The 22,107-nt window shown below is 29.6% G+C and overlaps 1 protein-coding gene and 1 long non-coding RNA gene across 2 annotated transcripts; one reads left to right on the forward strand and one right to left on the reverse strand.

Moving 5' to 3' along the window:
• Window positions 1–15,449: 15,449 nt before the first annotated feature.
• On the reverse strand, window positions 15,450–18,505 carry LOC114179202 (cyclic dof factor 1-like). The gene is made up of 2 exons (XM_028065452.1): window positions 18,248–18,505; window positions 15,450–16,988 (listed from the first exon to the last, which is right to left on the reverse strand). The coding sequence occupies exons 1-2, from the start codon at window positions 18,401–18,403 to the stop codon at window positions 15,744–15,746; spliced, it is 1,401 nt and encodes a 466-aa protein (XP_027921253.1). The 5' UTR covers window positions 18,404–18,505; the 3' UTR covers window positions 15,450–15,743.
• LOC114179203 lies at window positions 16,835–18,936 on the forward strand. Its single transcript, XR_003603447.1, has 2 exons — window positions 16,835–16,965; window positions 18,277–18,936. It is a non-coding gene; the product is annotated as an uncharacterized LOC114179203 (long non-coding RNA).
• Window positions 18,937–22,107: the final 3,171 nt, after the last annotated feature.

Here is a 22,107-nt window from a genome sequence, read left to right on the forward strand (position 1 = left end):
AAATATTTAAAAGGTAAAATTAAAAAATTAAAAAATAAATATGGACAACAAAAGGAAAATATTTTTTCTTATTTATATATATATATATATATATATATATAAATTTATTAAACTATCAAATATATAAAATATATTAAAAATATTAAATGTTTAGAAAATATATCAAAAATTATATATTAAATATATAAATGTAAAAAAAATGGGAGGCCATGGCCCCCCTTAGTCTCTCTTAAGGTCTGCCAATGGATGTACGATTGCATGACTAGATTGGGGAAGGAGGCAGAAGGAGAAGTTTTGGAATTTTTAAGGGTTCTATTGCAGGTGCATAAGAATCTGGGTTTCCTAGAAACTGATGTGCCGCCTGGCAGGACAAAATCTACCGCCAGGCGACGGTGTAGATCACAAGGACAAGTTTTGTTTTTGGGCGTGATGGGATTGGGTCAGATTTTGTGGTAACTTGTGGATAAATAGTTATGAAAATTGGGGAAAAGACAGTTCATGAATATATTGGGTGTTAGAGAAAAAAGCAAGATTAAAGAATGGATTAGGGGTTGGAGACTTGGGTGTAATGGGTATTATAGCTAGTGTGTGGTGAGTTATAAAAAGTTGTAGTGATTAGTCTGAGTTAATCATAGGCAATGGGTTTTTGTTCTCAGTTTTAAATTATAAGGAAGTTGATCTTAATTGAGAATAAATGAGCATATGGCATGTTAAAAGAATAATGCAATGTGATAGAACAAATTTGGAGAAAAGGGATGTGTTGTTTAGGACCATAACAAAAAAAAGGTACAATTAGGGGACTATGGTATGAGTTTTATGCAGTGGGTGCATCTAATTAAATTTAGGCATTTAAATGGTCTAAGTAAGTGGAATTTGTAACGTCCCTACTGGAAATTACTAAATTAAAATAATTAAATAAGAAATTAAAATCAAACGACATAATTTTATTATTCACAAACGCATGAAAATTTAAAACATTATTCAGCGCGCCATAATTTTAAACAAAACCACAGTAATAACATTATTCCAAGTTCCAAGATCCGAAGAAATAGTCAAAAAAACAAAATAAAATCCCTAGCTCAAAGTTCCCCAAGCTAGCCCTCTCAATGTCACTATGCATCCACAACATCACTTGGAATATCATCTGCTCCCGTGTGACAAGTCACACGATCATCACCAAACACAAACATAAAGGGTGAGCTTATAAAAAATTAACACATAAGTTAATATAAATCAAAACACACCCCCACTGTTTTATTCTAGTTAATTTTAGCCAAGACCTTAATGCCCCAAGACTTTTCAACCTTCAATTCACACAAACACAAGTCATCTCACACAAACAAGTCTCAACCACTTGAGCTAGTACTTTTCCACATCATAGCAATCTACATTAAATTCCATAAAGGCTCCTATTATCCGCATTTATTAAATAATTATTTATTTAATTATTTAAATTTCTCGAGTCTTACAGAATTAGAGATATAAATCCATGTAAATATGGGTGAGATGAACTCCAACTTTTGGAAAGAGGTTTGGTGTGTCACTATGAGCTGAGTATCTTGTAGTGGTACTGAGAGGAATTGGAGTTTTGTTACATTGGGAAAATAATCAGTAAGCTCATTGTATTGGTCTAACGCCTAACGGTAAGATTGTAACTGTGAGGTGATAGCTACAATTTTAGGGTGCTGCTATGACGGGTGGTGTCTAGTAGTGAGGGTCGTTCCGCCAGGCGATACCTGCAGAGATAGTAAGTGGTAAGGCGTTTGGCGCTTGGCGACTGGCGACTGATAGGTGCCGCCAAGGGGTCTACAGTTGGCTTTTGCTTGGCGGCTCTATAGTAGTGCCAGACGATATTACAAGGGCATAATGTTTGTATGCGTTGAATGTGCGTGGTCTACAAGGCTTTGGGTGATACCTTAAAGACGGACTTGCTAGAGCATTCCTTGAGTTGTGGCTCGGTATGATATCCCTTAAGTTGTGGCTCAGGATAAAGGGTAAACATGTGGCATTCCTTGAGTTGTGGCTCGAAATGATATCTTTTGAGTTATGGCTCAAGATGGCGGATGAACACGAGCATTCCTTGAGTTGTGGCTTGGATTGACAAATGTTACTGATGTGAGTGTGCGAGTTGTGGCTCATACAGAGGGTCTCCACTAGATTGAGCAATCACAGGTTATGGCCAGTGATGTGCTAATCTTATGTCGAGAGTACAAACTATGATTTGTATTGGGAACTCCATATGGCGTTACAGAGTGTGGTCCGTAGCATGTTTTTCCACACGTGTTCTACAAGTTGTGGCTTGTAGGTGGTGCCAACAAAGAGTATCTTGAGGTTATCATCTAAAGAGGTAGAACGCAGATAACATGGTGGTGGCCATGTGGTGTAGAGTTAGAGGATAGAGTTCCTCTAATGAGTGTGTGCATATACTTGTATTGTATGAATACATGTTTATATTGTTAGCTCGCCCTATTTGCTTATGTTTGGCGATGATCGTGTAATTCGTTACACGATAGCAGATGATGTTGCAGGTGACTCTGGTGAGGCCTAGATCGGAGCGGGGTAGCCTGGGGATTTTATGTTTCAGCTTATTGTCATTATTTTTGTAAGTCGGTTTTAAAATCAGTTTTGAAATTGTAAAACTTGGAGCTTAATTTACGATTATGGTTATTATGACGTTTGATGTATGGTTTTAATTTTCCCGCATTTGGGGAAATGACATTATAATAAATGAGGTTTTGTTTTTATTTCCTGTTTTATTTATTAAAATTAGTTATATCTAACTAGGATGTTACAACCTACGTAGATTTGAGTCTATCCAGGTTGAAGCTCGAACCGAATCAACAAACAAAAGAAAAGAGCTGAGTTCACCAGGATTAAAGGGTTAAGTTGAGTCGGCCTATGCTAAATGTTAAGATGAGTCTATTAAAGGATAAGATATATGTAAGATAAATTTTAAAAGTTATAAAATAAAATTAAACACTCGGTCACTGTAAGCATCTCAACAAAATATCCTTTTTTGTACTATCCTTAAATCTATCTAATATTATAAGACTTATATAATTAAAAACAACAATTTATTAAAAAGAAACAAGAATAATAGATACTTTGAGATAAAAATGATATAATAATGAATTAGTAATAACTAAATTTATGTTGTTCAATAATAGAATTAGACCTTAAAATTGTGTTTGTGATTATAAAAGAACATTCCAACCTTGGAGCATATAATGGTTAATGGTGGTTTTTTAACTTAAAAAAAGAAAAAAGAAAATCTTGGAAAAATTTATCATTAGAAAATTCAACATGTAGAACATTTTTTCGAAAATGTTTCTTATATAAGAAATGTTTCCTTCAAGGTAAGAACACGAAATTTAAAATGAAATTAAACAGATTTCTAATCAAAAATGTATTTCAAACACAATTAAATAAAAATATAAAATATAAAAATATAACTTCTTAAAGGTTAAACTCTTGTCTATTGAATAAAATTAAATACACATTTCTTAAAATTAATATTAAACTATATAAATTATAAATCACTACAAGAAAATGGCTCATTAACAATTAATTTTAATGATTAAAAAATTGTTAGTCACAATAGTGATCCATTTATATATCAATTTACAAAATAAAAAAATATTAGTTAATGGAAAGGAGTTGATTGAAAAAATATAACGAAAAGTAAGACCAAATTGAAAACAATTTCAAAAGTAGGATCAAGGTGAAAAAAGTCGACCAAAACTAAGACCAAATGACTATTTAAGCCTAATTTCAATCTCCAACTTCAGTTTCGTTATTTAATTCAAATTCCACCACAAATCAACACTTATTATGTATTTAACTGTAAATTGCTAGCTTGTATCGGACATATGCATTTATGTGTCCATGTTTTAATATTCACTTATAATAGGTATAATTTATTTTAAAATTTTGGAAAAAATAAATTTAGCATCTAACATACACTATAAGAAAAAAAAACTGAATTTATCCATGGTCACACTCTCTGTTGATAATAATTAAAATTTGTTGATAAATCAAAATTACCGATGATTAAATTCATCAGTGAAATGTTCATAGATAAATTTTAATAATGGATAAAATAATTTTTTGGTAATTATTAAAGACCAGAATTCATTGGTAATCAATCATTGGTGATTAACGATGACCAAAATCTCTCGGTAAATATTTATTAATAATTTCTGATGGATTTTGATAATTCGGTAAAAAGTTCTCGGTATTAGGTTTTTTTTATTCTTCCTCCTCCTCTTTTTTTTCTTTTTCTTTCTCTTCCTCCATCTTTATCAATATTGCCTTTGCCTTTGTCGTCATTGCCTCCACCTTTCTTGCTACCTTTGTTGTCTGCACAAACGTAGTAGTCCCCTTCTCCTCCTCTTCCTCTTCTTCTTCCCACTCCTCCCATTTCTTCTTTTCTTGCTCCTCCTCCTCCTCCTCCTTTTTCTTACCTACTTTGAATTAATTTATAACAAATATTTCTTTAAATTTGACAAAAAAAATGGATGTCCATTTTAACAATGGAATTACTGACATATTTTAAAAAAATATAATTACCAACAAATTTTAAAAAATTTGATTTACGAACAAATTTAAAAAAAATCAATTGATGATGGATTTAAAAAAATCATTATTAAGATATTAACCAACAAATTAAAAAAAAAGCAGTATAAATGAATTTATTGAAAAATTTTAGAATGATATGGTCAAAGTTCATAATTGAAATTTCGACTTCCATATTATTGATGAAATTTACTTATGATATATATATATATATATATATATATATATATATATATATATATATATATATATATATATATATATATATATATATATATATATATAATAAACATTATAAATTACTTATAGATTTGTTGATAAATATTATCGATGAATCCATTATTGACAACAATATTGTCGATAAATTCATTAATTGTTTTATCAACAACTTTTTTCATCAATACAATTTTGTCACTGAAATTTTTTTGTGATTATATAATTTTGACTTATACTTAATAACAATTTATGTTCCAATGAATATCATTAAAATAATTTTAGTAAAATAGACCAAATGAAATACGATTTAGAAAAATGCTTCTATTATTGATTTAGTATATTTTCAGATGGAGTTATTGTATGCACATTTGATGTATTGTATTGTAAGACGTCACCAAAGTTTAGTACAATTTGAAATTTTGATTCTTTTGGATTTGTGATTCATGATTTATTTTTTATTTTTATCTTATATATTTATTTTTCAATTTTAGGTATTAAATTTTAAAAAATCGTAATATTAATTCAATTTTCAACTTTATACACATTTTATGTTTTAATTTCAGCACAATTAAATCTTTACTAATCATATTCATTTAAAATATCATAAAAACGATTTAATTAATCGAAATGTAAAACATAAAATATTAAACATATCTAAAATTGAGAATTATATAAAAAAATAATATTTTTTTAAAAATTGAAGAACCAAAATCACAGGAAAAAAAAAGAAAAACCAAAATGACTGATAAAAAGTCAAAGAAAGAGCAAAGTTATCATTCATTGTTTATTTAATTGTTATATATTTTCCTTTAATTTATTGTTTATTTCCTTTACAAACAATATCCCAAAACATTTTTTGAGCAACTATATTGAATCAATAATAATGATTATCAAGTGGCGAACAAGATGAGCAACATATATTTGTATTAATGATGATCAGGGTGAATTAGCATAAGAAAAAAATTGAAAACAGAAAGTTTGGAAAATATTTATATATAGTAAAGTAGCAGCATTTGATGAAGCCAAAATGAAGATATGGTGACAGATTTAGAGTTGTACCAGAAATTTAGGGAAGGACAGGCAAAAGGGTGCAACAGACAGAAAGGGCATCACATGAAACCAGGTGGGTCCCTCAACACCAACTTCTCTATTATAATTTGTGGTCTCTTTTACATGACAGCAACCTATGAAATATCTGTGCTTCGACCCTGACTTTGATTTCAGAGACACTTGTAGCACAGTTGATACAAGATAAAACTTGCTTTAACAACCCACCAAAATAATTGGCCAGGGCTCAATTCACAACTAAAGAAAAAGTAACCAAGAATAAAGAAAAGGGAGAAAAAGATAAAGGTTGCTAGCTTTATCTTCTCTTTCTACTTTTGGATTCTATTGGAAAGTGTTTCGACTATTCCCGCACTTGTTCGAGTTTATCTGCACAACTGCAGGCCACCTACGGCCACAAAAGTTAAACATTAAATACACGTAATACCACACAAAGTTAATTATGAAAGGAAAATAAATACTTTTTCACATTAAGTAGAAGTAATAGCACAGAAATATGAGAGGTAAATATTTTTTTACATTAAATAGACATCATAGCACAGGAAGTTAATTATGAAAGGAATATTTTTTTTTTTCACTTATAAGAACAGTTGACAACCCATTTTTAAGAGAATTTTGATCATCACAAAAATTAAATTTTATATTTATAAAAATAATTGAAATTTTGATGATATAAATTTATATTATGTGTCTCTGTTTATATCATTTGAAATAAAAATAGTATTTTAAGTTTAGTTTTCAAAGCAATAAATATCTTTGTAAAAACTATTACTTATTAAAAAATTATTTGTAAAAAGTTAAATATTCAAATAATTAAAAGGCGAAAAAGAAAAATTGGTCTCCAATCTGTTATGATGATGGATTGATAAGCCCTATCATAATTTACACTTTCAAACATTTTTAGAGATTTTATCAGAGAGTGATTTTATTTAATTTGTCACAATTTTTTGGATAAATAAATGGTTCTGTGAGTCGTAGAGTACGGTGACGCTAATATTTACAAATTTGTAAGTATATACAATTCAAATAGACAAGTTTCTCATATTTTTATTAAAAGAATTATTGTACATAAGTTAAGTTAGTTAATTTGATTTTTATTTATAAATAACATTATAAATGGTTTAATATTTTAACTTAGTGTATTTATTTATACCATTTTTATAATAATATAATTTATTTATGTTTTGTAAGTATAATTTTTATCATGGGTTTAGTATGATTTATAATATTTTGTATTTTTTTAAATTTATTTTAATAAAATTTTATATGATGAGGAATGATTGATGGACGATGGTGTGTCGGTCAATGGTGAACTTGGATAAAAAATTCAGAGGTGTCAAATTAGATTTTTTTTTATATATAAATTATTTTATTTAATTAAAAAAAAAGTTTTTTTAATTAATGTAAAGGCATATGTCATGAAAATAAATATTGTGCAGAGACCAGTTAGTAATTTCTAATTTGATGAGGGGCCAAATTAGAAATACTAAAACTTAAGTAATTCAGATTATAAATGGTCGTGGTCCCCTTCTGAGAGCACACACAGAGTCATAACGTACTCTTCCTGTTCCTTTCTCCCTATCCCCATCAAGAGAGAAAACCTAAGGGAAATAAAGGTGCTCTACAAGAGGAAGATCACTGTATCATTAGTGCTCTCTAATATTATCGTTATAGTAAATTCAGGTACGCTTCCGTTTACTTTTTACAACATGATTATCAGTATGGAATATTGTTTATGATTGATTGTCAGAATCAATAATAGGATCATATTCTGCGTTTTTATGCTTACACGATAAACATCTGGTTCATTATCCTCCATTGGAGTGGAGTGTCAAAACATAGAAACCACAATCTATGAGCAAGAGAGGTTGGGGATTTAATTAACGTTAGCAACACATGTTATCAACTTGTAATATACATATATTAATAGCTTGTACTATCACGATGCAACATGTTTATTGTGGAGTTCTTGCAACTTCATGGAGGCTTCGTTGTGATTTCAAATTAAAGGTGTTGTGAATTTCTTATATAAATTGAACTATTTATATTTTGTTGTATCTCTTCTTGATAAATCATTTTCAAAAAACATTTCACCTACTCATCTCTCAATTGTCTTCTTTTAGACACAAACTTCTCATTATGTTTTTAAGTATATAGGCTAGATTTATTTAATTTTTTATATATCCTTTGCTTATAATAAGGTAGAGACAATTGTAATTAGGGATGTCAACGGAGCGAGTAGGGTATGGGTAGTAGGTCCCTTGTACCCTACCCACTGGATAAATATTCATCCAGTCAGGGGTGGAGCTTTGTAGGAATGGGGTTACAATGCCCCCCAAAATTTTTGAATTTTTTTATATTATATGTATATATATTTTGAATTTTGATTTTTTTTGATTTTTTTAAAGTATATATAGTATATATTAAAAATTGATGGAAATTAAATTATATTTTTTTTCTTTTATAAAGTACAACATTTAATATTAACAAATAATAAAGTATAGAATCAAATATAAAGAATAAAATTATTTATTAAGATATGTTTTATTTACTTTCCCATTCCTCATTGTCTATTTTAGTTTTCTACAATTTTACCCATCTTTTATTCTCACTTGTTATCTTTTCATTTCTTAAAAAGAAAAAAAAAAACTAGACATACACATTATTTTTTCTCTCTCATTTCTTATTTGTTTTCTTCCATTTATAAAAGAAAAAAAAGATAAATTTCTCATCTCATTTGATACTTAAATATTTGTTTAATAGTTAGCATTATTTTTCATCTCATGAGTAGTGACAGATCTTGACCAAAAGTGTCGGAGGGGCCAAAGTAATATAATTTTGAGATCATTAGATTCGATCATTAATATAATGCTTCAAAAAATGACTTCTCTAACTAAACATTTTTCATCATTAGTATAATGCTTCAAAATATGTGAAGAGGTAGAATATATCTTGTTTTAGTCAATGATTTTCTTTTAAATGATTAATTTATTCTTTCATTCTTTATCAATATACCTTTTTTGTAAGTAATACTAAAAAATAATTGATCATAATCTAATAAAAAATTGAGACACGTAATTATTAAGAGAAAAATATATTATAGTCAAGTTATAATTAAAAATCGATTACGAAAAAACACATAATACATTATTATTTTTTTCTATATTCATAAAAAAATGAATATACAAAAAGCTCATGAGATTAAAAAAAAATAATGTTTTCATAATCAAGTAAGACAAGAGACGAGAAAGGAAGAGCATAAATGAGAAATATAATGAATTTGTCTAACTTTTTTTTTCTTTAAAAACAAAAAGAAGAAATATGAGAGTGAGAGATTGTAACGCCCCATTTAATTAATAAAATAATTAAAGGAAGTGTCACACAAAATAAAGTATAAACGCGGTCCAGGAGTTTAAACCTTACTCCTTATAATATTCGAGACACACCACGATGCCAAAACATACTAGATTACAAGAACCAAAGGCTAACAGAAGAAGATAGAGCATTAAAGAGTAAAGCAATACATGAGCCATAGCCCTAACGAAAAGCCCAAACAAAACACGATGTCCAACCCAAGCGATCTATGCAGCGAAATCATCTCTTCCCGGTTGACCTCGAGTGCTTCTCGAATCTGCTCACATCAACAAGTTGATGATCATCGCAAAAGTAGAAGAACAACATACAAGACAATCAAACAACAAACAGGGTAAGCTAGAGTAAAATAATTCATCAAGTAATCACATGCATTACACAATCCAAGTATTTCATATATCATCCAAACATGTTCTGACTTCTCAAACAATACACTAGACTCTAACTCGACTCATCCGGATACATATATAATCTGGTCGGATTTAGTGGATGCTTGCACTTGTGGTGGATACCTCTGCTCACCCCCGAGCTATGTGTTACAAGTGTTACGAAGAATCAATCCCCCACACACAAGGTTAGCCCTTAATGAGTTTCAAGCCTCTTGCTACTCTCACCACAGGAGTCAGTCCGCTCTAAGTGAGACTAACTGACTCCTTAGAGTGTCAGAATGCAATCCTTACCTTGAATCCTTACCAAATTATATCAATTGGGCACCACCATGGACACCCACTAACAGAGGCCATGGAATTACGTCCCGACCACTGAAGCACGACCCTGAAACCCCACCTAGAGATTTTAAGGAATTACCCACTAACCATGGACCAATCATAATCAAACAAGTAATATTTAACATGCATATGTATATATCTCATGCCAACTTTTACAATCCCTCCTCATTTGTATTCCATGTTGAATCCATTTCATTTATCCTTCCCAAACCACGAATGTAGAAGTGTATTTCATACCGACACCATGCCATATTCATTAACCAACATTCACTCATGTCTCATGTCAAAATCCATACCCAACTCATCATTTTAATCCCATGAATCATCCCATACAAACATCATGCTCACATCATGTTAAAACTCATGAATCACAAATCATACTCCATCTTATTCACACAAAGTCACTCAATTCATACTTTAAAAGGGAATAAACAGTCTAACATGTGGTCAATATTCAAAAACAAGGAGATCAGAAAACAAACATGCCCCTCACTCAGCCCCTCGCTTAGGCGAGAGGTTTCCCTCGCTCAGGCGAGCTCCCTTCTCCTAGGCGAGGGCTCGAATCAGGAACAGTAACGTTGTCGCGCCCTCTCGATTAGGCGAGACCTCCTCGCCTGAGCGAGATGGGCTCTCGCTCAAAACAGGCGCTCGTCGCCTGAGCGACCGCTCGCGCAAACAGCTTGGACGAGTTGTTGCTAATCTCGCCTAGGTGAGACACACTCGCTTAGGCGAGACCAACAGAACCCGTCACAGTTCACGCACTCAGATACATCCAAACAGACCAAAACATGCTTTTAACAACTCCCAAATCATTTTCAGTGGCAACCAAACATCAACTCACGAAGTAGTATCAGAACATGTGAGAAAATGAAATAGAACCGTAAACCCTAACTTCCTCGTACTTGGAAAAAGGCTAAAAGAAGGGTGCGACTCCAATAGCGGAACACAGAAGCTCCAGGAAGAGACTTAGAACTGGAAAATAGTGGAACAGATCTTAAGATTGGGTTCACTACGAAAACTCCAACTGAGACAACTTGAGATTACACTAAGAAAGGGAGAATATGAGTTGATGGGCAACTTACGTTGAGTAGAAACGAGCTTCGAGCGAACTTGTCCGAGACGGGAAAGCAAACCCTAGCAGAGTGGGTGACGACTGCAACTCAAGGTTCGCTGAAAGCAAGTCGAAAGTGTGAGTTAGGGCAGACTTAGGGTGGGTTTTTATCCTTTGGACTAGTCCTTAGGCCCAACTCACAAGGGGCAGCTCTTTAATTTAGGGCAGAAAAGAATAAGACATTTTAGTGGGCCTTATAGAGATTATTACAATTTGTGAAAAACTAAAAAGACAATGAAAAGGAAAATAAAAATTATTTTAATAAATATTTGGTTTAATTACTCTTTTGATTCATGTTTTCATTTAAAAATATTAAGTTGGCCCTCCAATTTTTTTTAGTCTCAATTTGGTCCTGATTTTTGAAAAACTGATGTAATTCGGTCTTTTATGATAAATTTCGTTAAATTTCTCGAAACAGATCAATGATCTTTTCATTAAAATTGAGACTTTTAATATGGATGATTTGCTTTATTGGTGTAATTAACATAATCCTAGTGTCAATTTTTGAATAAAAACAGGAACCAAAAGAAAAATTATACCTGAAAATTTATATTTTTATTATATTTAATTTTATGTTTTATTATGTATTTACATTAAATTTTTTGTTTAAATAAAAAAAATAAAAAAATACATAATTTAATTTTTATCAATTTCTAATATATATTGCCTACAATTTAAAAAATTTAATAAATTTCAAATATAATTCTATATTATATATATATATATATATATATATATATATAATTCAAAAAAATTCAAAATTTGGGGGGGGGGGGGGGGGTATATTATGTGTCTTTTCATAGTCGATTTTTAATTGTGACTTGATTATCGTAGACTTTTTTTTTAACTCTCAATTTTTTAGTAGATTATGATAAATTATTTTTTAATCTTAAACTAAAAAAAAGGTATATTGATGAAAATCTATCCACAAAGAAATAATATACTGTGTATTTTTTCATAGCCATTTTTAATTGTGACTTGATTATCATATATTCTTCTTTTAACTCTCAATTCTTTAGTAAATTATGATAAATTATTTTCTAATCTTAAACTTAATAAAAAAAGGTATATTGATGAAAATTAAAAGAATATATTCAGTTTTTAAAAGTCATAAAATAAAAGCTATCCACGAAACAAATCATTTATATACATGTGAATTCTTTTGTAGTTAATGTATTTGTTTGTATCAGTGAACTAAATAATGTATTAGTTTTTATTGTAATAGTGACAATAATTAAATATATATAAGTTTTGATTTTAATATTTTGGCTCCCCAATATTGTTGGTCAAGATCCGCCACTACATCCAATACCTGTTCTCATATCCATGCGAGTACCTGCATATTTTTTTAACATCCATAGATATCCATGGGTACTCGCAAATATTTACAAAAAGAAAATTAAAATATTTAGCACCATATTTTAACAATAAATTGAAATAAAATACACTATATAACATTCATAAATTTCAAACAAAGTTCAAATAACTTATTTAAATAGTGTTGAATAACAATTTACAAAGAAAGGGAGATTGTATTTTAAAATCAGTTGATAAAAATAACTCATTCAAGATCAATGTGTTAATGTTTTAATCATGTTTTTTTAATTTTTTTAATTTAAATAAGAGTATACCGGGTACATATATCCACGAGTATGAATACTATGATACATGTACCCACCCTGTTAACATGCAGGTATGAATAAATATTCGTACTTGTTACCAGTGGGTATCCATTTATAATATTTATTTCTTACTCGTTGTGGATTTTATCCACAGGTACGGATTTTTCTACATCCCTAGTTGTAATATTATTTTCACTGAGAGCTCTATGGTTATAAATGAGAGTTTTTTTATTAAGAAATTGTATACCTTCTATTTAAAAATTCATTTTTAAATAATTGAACTAAATTTTTTTCTTTTTGAAATATGTATATTAATGAACTTGAAGATAAAAGAAAGTATATTTAAAGAATACTTAGAATAAGGTGTAACATTTATTATATTAGCTAGGTTTTGAAGGGCCACATATGATGTCATTAGGTAGGAATAAACAATGTTAGATAAATATACAATGACAAAGGTGATTCTGAAGAGGAAATAATTGAATTTTGATTCTCTACTGGATTTTCCTGTAATGATTCTTATTTGTGTCTTCAAAATACATTGATGATTAATGATTTTGAAAATTTAAAATATATTAAAAAGGTTTTTAAAGTACCAATATAGCGTATCTTTAATGCTTAGGATAAGACAACATAAAAAAATTCAATAGAAAATTTGGGCTCAAAATAATTAGAGGTGATAAAATGGGCTAGTTTGGCCCGTTTTGGCCTGACCTGTCATTGATCCATAAGAAACGGACTAGACCGAGCTAACTCGTCAAATAAAAACAGGCCACTTGTGATAACCTGCCTTGTAGATGACAAGTTGACAGACTGGGTTGGGCTAGCCTGTCACTTTTTTTTTTAATTTGTTTTCATTTTTTTAAAAATTGTTATTTTTACACTTTGTTTATGTATACATATAAATGAATATTAAAAGCACATTTAATCATATAAAATATTTTCTAAACTTTTAATTAATTAGTTAATGCTTTTAATTAGATAAATTAAAATAATTATTACATTTACATGTTAAATTATTCTATTATAAATAATAATTATAACTTAATTTATAAGTGTTAATGATTTAAATTACAATATTATTATATATTTACACCTTTAAAAAATATAATATAAAAAAATTAATTTTTAAATTATTTTATATTTTAATTTTTAATTTAGAAAAAAATGAACTAACGGATCATGTCGGATTAACCCGTATTTTAGTCTGTCAAATTGATGGATGGAGAAATCAAACTAAAACAGGTTAACGAGTTAAAATTTTTAACCCAACTCGTCTCATTTTAAACAAGTTAACAGCTCAGCCCATCAAATTTTGACTATTTTGTCATCCCTGTAAATAACAATGAATGTGGAAGTCACATTAATCAATGGTAGTAACCAACCAAGTAAGAAATTAAAATAAAATGAAACAATTTTTTTGAATTAAGAAAACTAATATTAATGTAAACCAAGCCACCATGAATTCCATGTTTTGTAGCAACAAGAAAAGAACTTGATACTTTATATGAAATCCATTTGCATTGTCTGGCTACCTTCAGTCCAACCTTTCGATATGATTGTGACTGTACATAAAATGCAGTGCAAGAAGATTGAGTCCATTTATTTGTAGATAATTTTCTTTTATATAAATACCTCCTAATGCAGTGAAAGTGAATTAGCTATAGGAATGAAGGACCAGGAATGTAGTAGATCCCACTAACAAAAGATTGGCATATTGCTGCATCAAGACCTAACTTTCTGTTGTTGCGTCAATAAAGATTGAAAATGACCTTCATATGAATGCATGCACATAAAAGAATATCAATTTATTAACTTTCTCTATTTTGGAGTTCTTTAAAAAAAGAAAGCATGGTCATCAATTTTCCATTTTTATAATCTTCAAAAGGTGACACCCCTTTACTTTTACAGTTATTTCTTTTCCTAATGGGCTCAATATAACCAATAAACCTAAAAAAGAAATACATTTTTTCCCTCTTTGTCTAATCTTACTAGTAAACATATCCGCTCCCGTGCAACGTTTTTATTTATTTTTTAGTTTAAGAAAAATAAGAAACTTAGAAAGTAATTCTAAAAATTAAAAAAAAGTAATAAAAGTTCATAACTTAGCATAAAGCGAAACGGTATAATTAGTAATTGATAGTGATAAATAAGTAAGAACAAAATAATGTGTTAAAAATTAAAAAAAAAAAATCTTGCATATTAAAAAGTAAAGACATCATAAAGATCGGAATGGATTTAAACTCTTTGTAAATGATTTATTGACTTATATTAAAGAAAACATTTGTAATAATTTATTTCAAATATTATTTTCTTAAACAAATATTCGTTTAAAAAGACCATTTACATTAACCATATAATTGAACACCTCCCTTTAACTTGGGTTATCATAGTTACACGTTACATTGTTTCTTAACATGTAGTTGAAACAAAAGTTTGTGAGTATTCGTTTTAATTATGGTTGCACACCACGGAGGCACTTATATCCTAGCCTCATATTAGGATAAGTAGCAGAATTTGAATGTAAATATACCAAAAAAGGTAGAGAAAAAACAAATATGGAAAACCAAATCTCTGTAGATAATGGCGAAAACAGAGTGCATCTGAGTTGATGTTTATGAGAGTGCAAGTCGTGCTATATAGCACGATTAAAGTAGAAGGAAAATAAAATAAAGAAAGCTTACATAAATATCATAATCTGGGACTAACATTATTAAAGTAGAGAATCTCTAAAAAAAGGAAAAAAAAAAAAAAACAGAATTCCAAAGAAGATTTGCATGTGTATTCTAAACCAAGATGCCATTGTTTCTTCTCCTCCTAGTTTTGCTTGTCTCATTTATATATCTATATCTATACACCAAGATATTTACTCAACAGATCTCCTATTTATGCAGCAAAAACACCTGTTCAGTCTAACAGGCTCCTAGGAATCCTGCACAGAGGTTGTTCAATAAAACAATTTCTTGAGGGAAAGGAAGAACACTTTTTCATCAAAATGGGGTTCTACTTGCATAAGCACAATGAGAATCCGACTTGCCTCACCGTGATTCCCATTCAGGTGTGTTCATGGAAGGTAAGAGAGCGCGATAGAGCAGCAGGGTTGGCTTGCAACTGGGGTGATGCTTCAACCCTGTGATTCATGTCATTTCCCTTGGGTGGAAAAGCTTGGAAAAGGCCTCCAGAACTGGCTCTGTCATTCTTGGTTCCTAGTTTTGACCACATGGAACTCTTTGCAGCTTCACCAGGGTCATCGATTCTAAGAGTCTTGGGAATCAAGAAATTGTGCTCTGAACTGTTATGTTCCACATCACGTATTTCTTTCTGTGAGTTGAATGGGGTGATGATGTTCCCATTCCTTGAGTGTTTCCCTAAAATGGGGGCAGAGACAGAGTTGCTGACAGAAGATTGGGGTGACATACATGAGATATTCCAAGAGGGTTGCATACAACTCCAATATGGTGGTGTAGTATAGAATGATAAAGGGTACCTAGGTTGGCAAAATGTAGGAGGAGGCATAGGATAAGGCCAAGGGGCACCTGCGAAGTATGATAACTGAGGAGGGAAACCTTCAACTCTTTTATCAACTGATTCATGTGAGCTAGCATGGCTTGAATTTGAAGTTGTTGAAACAGAAACTGCAGCAGAATGAGCACCCGCATCACCCTCCTTACTATAGGAAACAGAGCCATTTCGCTCAGTTGCATGAAACCCATTTGATACACAGCTTTGGGCCCGCTCAGCAATGTTCAACACAGAACTCATGGTGTCACAGAGAGGGGTATCAGGACCAAAACTCAACACAGTTGCTCTGTTCCCCAGAAGGGCATTATGCAGTCCATTGGAGGCACTGAGTGTAGCTCCTTGAAGTGGCTCCGGGAACACTATCTGTCGGTAATGTGACACAGCTGCAGCCGAAGTGTTCTTGTTTTTCCTGCGACCAGCACCCACGGGCACATTCCTCATTGTTCCTCCTGCAGTCCAGTATCTCTGACAGTTCTTGCAGAAATGACGAGGCTGGTTGACGTTGTAGTTGTTGTAGTAGCAGAATTTAGTGTCCATGCTATTGCACCGCGGACATGGAAGTATCTTGTCAGGTTTCTTTGGTGTTTTTTCTTCAGAAGCACTTGTCTCGCTCTGTTCTTCATTTTCGGGCGATTTCTGCAGTGATGTCTCTGTTTCCGCTGAGGGAGTCTTAGGATTCTCGAGTATGTCTGAAGCGGCAGATTTTAAATCCTCTGTTGTTTGGTGTGACGAGGCACCATCGTCTTCAAGTGAGGTAAGTTCTTTCCTTAGTGCTTCCTAAAACAGTGAACGTGATCACGGTTAGAATTGCTAATTTACTATGGTTAAGCTCGTGGAATTGGAAAACTCTGAACTCAATACCTTAAATCAAGAAAAGAGAAATGATATACTGGTATTTATCATTATGACATGTGAAATTGATACATTTATTTATTTATTTGGTGACTCTGATTCAACATATAAAAAAATCTTAGATATTTCAGGGGAAAGGTTGGAGGGTGAGTGAATTCACACCACCAAAAATGGGGCAGATATTATTTTTCCTTTCACGTTAAGGTAGTTAACAGGGTAAGTACTTTGTTCAATGAACGAAGTCGCTCACGTGAAAGCGTAAGGAGCATAGTCAATAGAACAATTCAGCACCAAAATCTCAATTCTAGATGTAAATATGTAGGTGACAATCGAGAAAATGATCTTTTAAAATTTACAAATACAGGACCATATAAGGAATTCAAGGGGAAGAAGAAAATAAGAGTATGAAACGGATGGAAAATAATTAAATCAAAAGTAGTCTATAAATATGTTCTCTTCTCAGTGATGTCACAAAATCAGGGGTCATTTGGACAATTGTTAAATAAGGACAAAAGTGTCAAATTAGAATAGTTAAGCTCCAATTAAAGTCCTTGGTGTGAAAGGAAAATTGATTAGATTGGAGTTAAGTAAAACAAGAAAATATTCAAGCCAAAAACTTAGCGATAGTACCTCTGGGATGCTGCAAGAGATCTAATAAAAAATGGACACAAAAGATTTTTTTTTTTTCTTTTTTTGAATTTCGATTGAACGTGCCAAGCAACCCGTTTAGGACAATATTTTCAAAACAGGAAGAAATCACTAAAATTAGAAAACTCACTTTGTATAGCATAAATGCAAATTCATGGACCCAAACAGAACGCTAAAACCGAAGCTAGCCAAACCACATGATATATTCCATCCAATATTCTTATACTTGTATTCCATAAAGGAGATTGGATCCAATTTGGCCGAAAGGAACCCCACAGGGAATTCTCGCCACCACTTAAATGATGATTAAATAAATTCAAAACCCCTGATTAAAAAAACAAATAAAAATAACCGCAGAAAATTGCAGCAAGCCCTGAATTCAACTGAATTGACACGATGCCAAGAAGAAAACTTTTTGAAGATTTGAAAACACCCATTAGCAATTGAACGGTTATGCAAAATGGGTCGCGGTTAGATTCGAAAATCGACATGGTTTTCCACAAAGTGAAGGAAAAACAAATATGGTGGTGACGTACCTGGTGTTCTTGGTGTTGTTGTGTTGCAGAGGTAAGTTCCGGGGGAGAAGAGGGAGATGAAGGAGAAGCGAGAGTCGCAGGTGCAGAAGAATCATTGTGTGGCAGAGAAATCGTCCTTCCAAAGAGCTTTATGGCAGAGCCTTTAACCTCTGACATTCCTGAGATATAAAAATGGTGATGAGGGTGGTCAGGGTCAGGAATATCTCTCTCTTGTTGTTGTTGTGGCTTGCTTGCTCCTTCTCTATCTAGAAAAATGGGGAAAGTAACGATGAAAAATATATATACATAAGTATATGTAGATAGATATATAGAAGTTGTTGTCGTTGGTGCATTCAGTAACTCTCTTTTTTGGTGTCTTTTGCACTGTAAATTGATATGAAAACGGATAATGAATAGTGACAGAGGCAGGGGATGGGTGAAGTGGTGAAGTTTGTTTGTTTGTGTTGTGTTGTGTTGGGTGTGGTTTTATTTGTGGGAGAGAGGAGAAAAAACATGTTCCACCTCAGCATAAGGTGAGAATTTTGTGAGCCACAAGTTCTTGTGGCCTATGAGATCTTTGTGTGCTGTTGGATTCCCCCACATTGCTTCTAAAGATAGTGCTGTTCTGTCCCACCCTTTTTCATCCCTGTCAGCACTTTCATTTTTTGCCTTTTTCGTCAACCACTCTAGTAACACTTTCTTCCTTCTTAGTCTCGTTTTGACCCCACCTCTTCTCTCTCTCCTAATTCTCCTTCATTTCACAAAACTCAAATCATAAATCATAGGATGTAATGTAACAGAAACACATAAAGAAAATCTTTTAATTAAGTGTTTAAAAATAAATGCTATTAATGAATCATTACTCTTTATTTAAATGAAATTAATGTTAAATAAATGTATTACTTTGTCTTTCCTTTATATGTTTTTAACGTTAAATCAATGTCAAACTTTGTCTTTTCTGTAAATGTTTTTAATGCTAAATAAATTTCAAACTTTGTCTTCTCCTTAGTCCATATTTTTAAGGTAAAAACTGTTCTAACTTACTATAATATCTCAACATTATGCATAATTTAGAAGAATAAGTTCATCTTTTAATAATACATTTAATAACCTTTATGAAGCATTAATTTTTTTTCTCCCTCCCATTAAATATCATAAACTTCTAAATTTTTATTAATTAATGAATAATTAGCAGAAAAACTTACAATTTTTATTAATATATGTGACTTTATCATAACGTTCCTTGGAACTTGTCACGGTACTTAAATAATTACTATAATCTTAAAAGTGAAACATATGCAAGTAATTGTATAATTTTAAACAAACGAGTCTTATAAACTAAAATATATAACAAATAGATTTATCACCAATATCTACAAATATTACAATAAAAAAAATCTATTCCTTTTTTTTTCTATAGATCCACGTTAAATATCATTATATATTTTGACTTTTAGTTGAAATTTTGGCTTTTAGTTGAAATAATACTTCAAATTTTATTTATCATTTGTTATCATATTTTGTTATCATATGATTAAGAAAACGAGAATAAAAAATAAAATCTAAATAAAACTCATGTTTAGAAAAAACAAAGTAAACTCTGTTTCAAGGGATTTGCACAATCTGAGAGGGTAGATTTGGGGGAGAAAATATGAAATCCATCTCCTCATACTACCAGAAGATTTGCATGAATTTGCAGAAAAAAATCATATCATCGAATATTATTTTACTAATTTACTCCTAATTTTTAATTAATAATTTATTTATTATTATAATCTCATTTACATATTTGAATTACAAAATATATTAAATACTTATATATTTACAAGTTATAATTACACTCGTATAAACATAAAATTTAACTATTTTTCATATATCTATAACAATATAAAAAATATTATCTCTTTTACGTTCATATTTCATAATTCCAATATAACCTTTTACAATATATATATATTATATTTTTAAAAATTATCAGTTACTTTTATAAGTTTTTTATAAAACTGCTTACTTATCTCTTTCTTTTTTTATCCTTATTCATCAACAATTATTTTCTCATCTTTTCTCCATACATTTCACTTTACTTTTGATAAATATAGTTTTATTTTATTTATTAACTTAATAATATTACAATATCATCACCTACTAATATAATGTCATGCATATTTGCATATTTGTATATTTAAAAAATGTGTACAGAGGCACTAATGTACCTGTGTTTACGGTAGTTATTATTAATAATAATGATTATAATAATAGTAAGAATTTATAATAATTAATTGTAATAACTAATAATAATTAATAATAATAATAATATTAATAATAATATAAATTCTATTATTAATAATAATATTATTAATGATAAGAACAACAATAATGGCATAAAATTACTAATGTTAATTGTAAAATTAAAACACATAAAAAATAATTAAATAATAATTATTATTGTTAATAATATTAAATCCTGTGATAATTAGAAATTATAATAATATTAAAACTAATAATAATAATATTAATAATGAATGATAATAATAATAATAATAATAATTATTATTATTGTATTTAATTTTATATTAATTTTAAAGTTAAAGACAAAATTGTAATCTAACAATTTTATCTATTAAAACATTTTTTTATGTATCACATCCATCAAAATATTTATAAACTCTCATAATTTTATTTTAAGATCTTCTCACTTTGACCTTCCATCCCTTGAAACAAACAACCTCACTTTTCTCTTTCCATTTCTTCAAATTCATCAACTCACTCTCCCTAAATTTCATTATTAAAAACAAACATACTTATGATGTGTTTGCTTATAAGGATTTATTTTTTAAGAGAATGGATGAAACTTGTTTGCTTTTAGGGATTAGAGGTGATATGTGCATATGGATTTGAGGAAGAATAGATATTCTTATCCTTACATGAATGAAGAGATAGGGGGAATGCAACTCATCACATACGCATTAAAAAAAAAGAAATAATAATAATAGTAATATTAATTATAATAATAATAATATATAAAACTAATAATAATAATAATATTTATATTTTATTTTATATTAATTTTGACCATAGGAGTAAAACTGTAATCTAACAATTTATTTATTAAAACATAATTATATTTATCACATCCATCCTTTCATTTTTACCTCCTTCTCTTAAAATAAACGATTTTACTTTGTCCTCTACATTTTTTCAAATTTATTATTGGAAGCAAACACATCCTTAAAAGATAAATTTGAATGAATAGAGAGAAAAAAGTGGAGTATTTGTTTTAAGGAATGAAGAGATAAAGGTGACAATGAAAGAATTTGAATATAAAGTTTCTCAAAATTTGTGAATAATTTAATGAAGGTGATGGATAAAAAAATATTTTAATAAATAAAATTATTATCTTACAGTTTTACCTTATAATTAAATTAATATAAAACAAAATATAATTGTTATTATTATAATAATAATAATATTATTATTATTATAATAATAATATTATTATTATAATTATTATTCATAATTTTACTATTATTATTATCGATTATAATAATACTAATAATAATAATAATAATAATAATAATAATAATAATTATTGTTATTAATAATTTTATTATTATTATTTTTATTAATATAATAATAATAATTATTAATTATCACAAAGTTTAATAATGATAACAATAATTATTATTATTAATTTTTTTAATAGTTTTTATTTTCCAATTAACGTCAATGCTAATAATAATATTATTGTTATTATCATTAATATTTATAATCAGTGGCGGAGCATTGTGGTGACAAAGGTCGTTCCCAGTTTTGAAAATTTTTTATACTATTTTAAGTTTTTTAATATTATAAATATTAAAAATATATCATAAATTAATGAT

Source organism: Vigna unguiculata, chromosome 3 (assembly GCF_004118075.2).
Source record: "Vigna unguiculata cultivar IT97K-499-35 chromosome 3, ASM411807v1, whole genome shotgun sequence".
NCBI lineage: Eukaryota > Viridiplantae > Streptophyta > Magnoliopsida > Fabales > Fabaceae > Vigna > Vigna unguiculata.

Bases quoted from the DNA above. Each gene is read 5' to 3' on its own strand.
- LOC114179202 (XM_028065452.1), bottom strand. From the start codon at position 18,403: ATGTCAGAGGTTAAAGGCTCTGCCATAAAGCTCTTTGGAAGGACGATT. The intron at 16,989-18,247 runs GTACGTCACCAC...TCACTGTTTTAG, and splicing joins AACAACACCAAGAACACCAG to GAAGCACTAAGGAAAGAACT.